This window comes from Gadus morhua, chromosome 3 (assembly GCF_902167405.1).
Source record: "Gadus morhua chromosome 3, gadMor3.0, whole genome shotgun sequence".
Lineage (NCBI taxonomy): Eukaryota > Metazoa > Chordata > Actinopteri > Gadiformes > Gadidae > Gadus > Gadus morhua.
The window spans coordinates 19,800,107-19,805,106 of record NC_044050.1 but is presented as its reverse complement, the minus strand read 5'-3'; the positions used below and the strand labels follow the sequence as shown (position 1 = coordinate 19,805,106).

At 45.4% G+C, this 5,000-nt stretch overlaps 1 protein-coding gene across 1 annotated transcript in view; it reads left to right on the top strand.

Moving 5' to 3' along the window:
• The window catches only part of myo15ab (myosin XVAb), a 50,229-nt gene that overhangs the window by 25,754 nt on the left and 19,475 nt on the right, over positions 1-5,000 (top strand). The window contains exons 40-42 of the mRNA XM_030352359.1: positions 753-859; positions 4,138-4,316; positions 4,718-4,790. Of these exons, the coding sequence (XP_030208219.1) occupies positions 753-859; positions 4,138-4,316; positions 4,718-4,790 (359 nt within the window). The remainder of the gene's footprint in view (positions 1-752; positions 860-4,137; positions 4,317-4,717; positions 4,791-5,000) is intronic.

The following is a 5,000-nucleotide window of genomic DNA, read 5'->3' as shown; positions in this document are numbered from 1 at the left end:
GACCTGGAAGGTTCACGTCTTAAAAATGCAATTAAGATTAGGGATGATAATGTATGTGTGCGGTTTTCTGGGAGACGATTTAAATATGAAATGTTGTTACTTTATGCATTAGCTGAGAGTGGTTGCGGTTATGTGTTGTTGTCTCAGCTAATGTATGTATGTATGCATGCGTGCTTGATTGTGTGTGCACCTTCGAGTGCAACTGCATTTCAGCTGCCGATGTGCTTCAATTGTGTCAGTGATTGAATAGCGTGTGTGTATGTGTGTTTGTTTGAGTGTGTTTGTGTGTGTGTGTGTGTAGGTGTGTGTGTCTGTGTATGTGTGTATGTAGGTGTGTGTGTCTGTGTTTGTATGTGTGCAACCATGCGTGTTTATGTGTGTGTGTGTGTGTGTGCGTGTGTGTGTTTTGTGTGTTTGTTTGTGTTTATGTGTATGCACACTCATGTGTTTGTGTGTGCGCACAGATGTGTGTTAGTAAGTGGGTCTGTGTGTTTGTTCGTGTGTGTATGTTTGTGTGTGTGTGTGTGTGTGTGTGTGTGTGTGTGTGTGTGTGTGTGCATGAGTGTCTGTGTATGTGCGTGTGAATGAGGAGAGTGAAAAATGGATTGGTTGGCCTTGGCCATAATGTGTTGTTATCAGCCCAGACCGTGGGAGTCAGCTCCCTCTAACCCCCGGGTCTCCACAGAGATAGCCTTCATGAGTGGAGCCGTTTAGAGCCCTGTTTACACCCCGGCTCCCTGCTGTCTGCTCAGGTGTGGAGGAACCCCAACGCGCTGAACTCTGAGCGGGGCTGGCTCCTGCTGTCAGCCTGTCTCTCTGCTTTCCTGCCATCTCAAAGGCTTGCCAAGTACCTTCTCAAGTAAGACGCGCGCACACCTCTCGACGGCTTTCAGTTGGGTGACAGTTTGACTCTTTCCGTTTGCCATTGTTGTTTTCTTTGTGTCTGGCTCAGTATTGTACTGTAGGATTAGGGTTGTGCCAGGCTGTTTCAGTGTTGTACTGTAGGGTTAGGGTTGTATCTGACTGTTTGAGTGTTGTAGTTTAGCAGGGCTCCAGACTGACTTTATGCATTGGTTGCACTAGTGCGCCTTACTTTTTTTTTTAGGTGCACCAGCACAAAATTTAGGTGCACCAAACTTTCACGCCATAAGGTCACCTTCTTATCGGTCTCCATAACTTTCATACAATGTGAATGATTTTTGAGCAAGAATAATGGTGCGTTCCAGGCAACCCGTAACCCGTGTTTTCACAATCTTCTACCCGTGAAAATGGCCTGGAACGGCAGACAAACCCGCAACTCACTACCCGTGAACTCGTACCAGACCGATTCCAGCTCGTGGCTTACGGGCTAAAAAGTGTCCCTTGAACGCAGCATGAGGTGTAGAGAAACGCTTGTCTTTATTTGAAGCACAATTATATATAAAAATAAAAATAAAGTATTTCAAGTTTTTCACTGAGCTGGAATGGAACATTTCAAACTAAAAAATTCAGCAAAAAAACCCATTTCCAAATAAAAGGGCTTGTACGGGTAATTCAGACTCTCTGAATAACTACTCTCAGTTGGAGGGCAGGTTGGAACATTAGGCTTAGTGTTTTTGACTGAAAAAACATTCTATGTTTTTACCTCGCTTAATTTTCCCCCTCATTTGTCGCATTTATTTTCTTTATCCGTTTCAGTTACTCTGGCGCTTAGGTCGTTCGCAATTTAAAAAAAAAAAAAAAAGCAGTGAGCAGGACCAGAGCCAATCAGAGGCAAAGAGCCGACCGAGCTCTTTCTCTTATTGGTGAGTGAGTTCTATTACAGGAGAACACAGAGAGATGATGCGATTGCGAAGGAAATTTATTTTTTCACCCGGTCAGCGTCAGGTCACGTGCACCAGTGCGACCTATAAAGAATATTAGTCGGACCCTTAAATATTTTGGTCGCACTCTGGAGCCCTGTGTAGGGTTAGTGTTTGGGTTGTGTCTGACTGTTTCAGCTCTGTACTGTAGGGTAAGGGTTGTGTCAGACTGTTTGTAGTGTAGGTTTAATGTTAGTGTTGTTTCTGACCAGGTTTATGTCAGACTGTTGTGGTATGCTGTTTTTGTGTACGGTTTATGTCAGACTGCTTCGGTGTTGTGCTGTTGGGGTAAGGCGTTATGGTGTTAAGGGGTTAAGGGGTTAAGGTGTTAAGCTCAAGGGGCTTGAGGTTTGGTTCATATTTTTAGCCCAAACCAAAAACGTAATCGAATCATATTATTTCAAAGGAGCGGAGCACACAGAGCGATCATGTAGCGCATGATCGCTCTGTGTCTTTTCCCGCTTGCTTTGTTTAGGACATTGTGGGGAATGCACACACACTTTAAAAGGATCAACATGTACGCTAATTGTACTTCAGGGCTAGGTTCAAGTCTGTATTATACTTCCAGGTTAAGGTCTCCTCATCTGTATTTTACTTCCAGATTCATGTCTGACTGACTGTATTGAATTCCAGGTTGATGTCTGACTAACTATATTGTACTTCGAGGTTAAAGTCTGAATGATTATATCTTACTCCCAGGTTAAGGTCTTGACGTCTGTATTGTCCCTCCAGGTTCAAGTCTTAGTGACTGTATTGTACTCCTAGTTTAATGTCTGACTTTCTGTATGTAACCGATGGGTTTCTGCGTTGTGTCTTTTTTCCATTGAGTGAGGCACACACAGGGGTCGAGTTAGGAGGGCTCATTCCTTTTTAGAGGAGACAATAAACACGGTCGTCACACACAATCCAAAACACGGGCGTCACACACAATCCACAGAATCTCTCTCCACTCAGCTCCGATTGTCAGTGCTCACTCAAGCAAGCTTAATATATTCTTTAACTCGTTATGAATACATGTGGAAGATAAATTATAAAAATGTTAACAAAGCATAAAACGGTCTCAAAGAAATTAGTTAAATAAAAAGACAGTATATAAAATATAAGCACCAATGAGGAAATAAAAATATACGTTTTTTTACACAGTGCATCAATTGTCTTTTTCCTCTCACACTCATCAACTCATTTTACATTTTTTGCAATAAGAAAACACATAACCGGCATACCTTTTTAAGAGGAGACAAAAAAACGGCGTCACACACAATCCACAGAATCTCTCTCCACTCTACAAAATAACTGGAATTTCTCCCACGTGCCCGAAAGCACGTCACAAAGCAGTGTGAATTACTATAATTGTTTTAGGGCGACAAATAAAAAGTTTATAAAAAAATCAAAGGGAGAGAGATAACTTACCAGCTCCGAGCATCAGTGCTCACTGAAGATGGAAACACAGGTGCAACGCCAAATTACTCCCCAGGGAAACAAAAAGGTACGCTATGGAAAATAACAATGTGGAACCAATTTACATAGGAAACAATTTTGGGGGAGTTCACCATAGAAAAGGTCCCTCCAGGTTCGTGTCTGACTGACTGTATTGTCCCTCCAGGTTCGTGTCTGACTGACTGTATTGTCCCTCCAGGTTTGTGTCTGACTGACTGTACTGCCCCTCCAGGTTCATGTCTGACTGACTGTATTGTCCCTCCAGGTTCATGTCTGACTGACTGTACTGCCCCTCCAGGTTTGTGTCTGACTGACTGTATTGTCCCTCCAGGTTTGTGTCTGACTGACTGTATTGTCCCTCCAGGTTCGTGTCTGACTGACTGTATTGTCCCTCCAGGTTCGTGTCTGACTGACTGTATTGTCCCTCCAGGTTTGTGTCTGACTGACTGTACTGCCCCTCCAGGTTCATGTCTGACTGACTGTATTGTCCCTCCAGGTTCATGTCTGACTGACTGTACTGCCCCTCCAGGTTTGTGTCTGACTGACTGTATTGTCCCTCCAGGTTTGTGTCTGACTGACTGTATTGTCCCTCCAGGTTCGTGTCTGACTGACTGTATTGTCCCTCCAGGTTCGTGTCTGACTGACTGTATTGTCCCTCCAGGTTTGTGTCTGACTGACTGTATTGTCCCTCCAGGTTCGTGTCTGACTGACTGTATTGTCCCTCCAGGTTTGTGTCTGACTGACTGTATTATCCCTCCAGGTTCGTGTCTGACTGACTGTATTGTCCCTCCAGGTTTGTGTCTGACTGACTGTATTGTCCCTCCAGGTTTGTGTCTGACTGACTGCATTGTCCCTCCAGGTTCATGTCAGACTACGGTCCTGAAGGCTACGACTGCGTCTGCCAGCACCGCCTGCTGCAGGCCCTGCAGCGGGTCAGCGCCGGGCCGGAGCACGTGCGCACGTACCCGCCCTGCCTGCTGGAGTGGACCGCCAACCGCAAGAGAGCGCACACCGTGCTGCACATACACTGCTTTGATGGTCCGTCCCCCCTGTGCTACTCTGATTACTGTGTGTGTGTGTGTGTGTGTGTGTGTGAGAGTTTGTTTGTGTGTGTGTGTGTGTGTGTGTGTGTGTGTGTGTGTGTGTGTGTGTGTGTGTGTGTGTGTGTGTGTGTGTGTCTGTGTGTGTGTGTGTGTGTGTGTGTGTGTGTGTGTGTGTGTGTGTGTGTGTGTGTGTGTGTGTGTGTGTGTGTGGGTTTATCACTGTGATTAGATGTGGGGGTGGCAGGGGGGTAATTGCGGGAAGGCTAAGGCAATAGCAAGTGTGGGTGAAATGGGGAATGGAGATGAGCTGAGCTGCCAGTGACTTAATGACTTCATGATGGAGAGCAGTCAGTAGAGCGCCGTTCGACTGAACATCTATCCCTCTCTGTCTTCCAGGTTTGTCCTTTCTGTGTCCCCTCCACTCCTGGACGACAGGAGAGGAGCTCTCAAAGGACATCCTACAACACAGGTCTTTCCAAACACCTCCAACCTATCCAGCACATGATGTTGCCTTTCATTTCAAAGGGAAATGAAATGTCTCTCATTCGAAGACAACCTCATAACCGTTACTTCTAATCCTTGCCATTGACTGACACATTTGTGAAACAGTACTGCCAATACTGCCATCTAGTGGTTCATTTTACCTCTCTCTGCTGCTGTGTGTGTGTGTGTGTGTGTG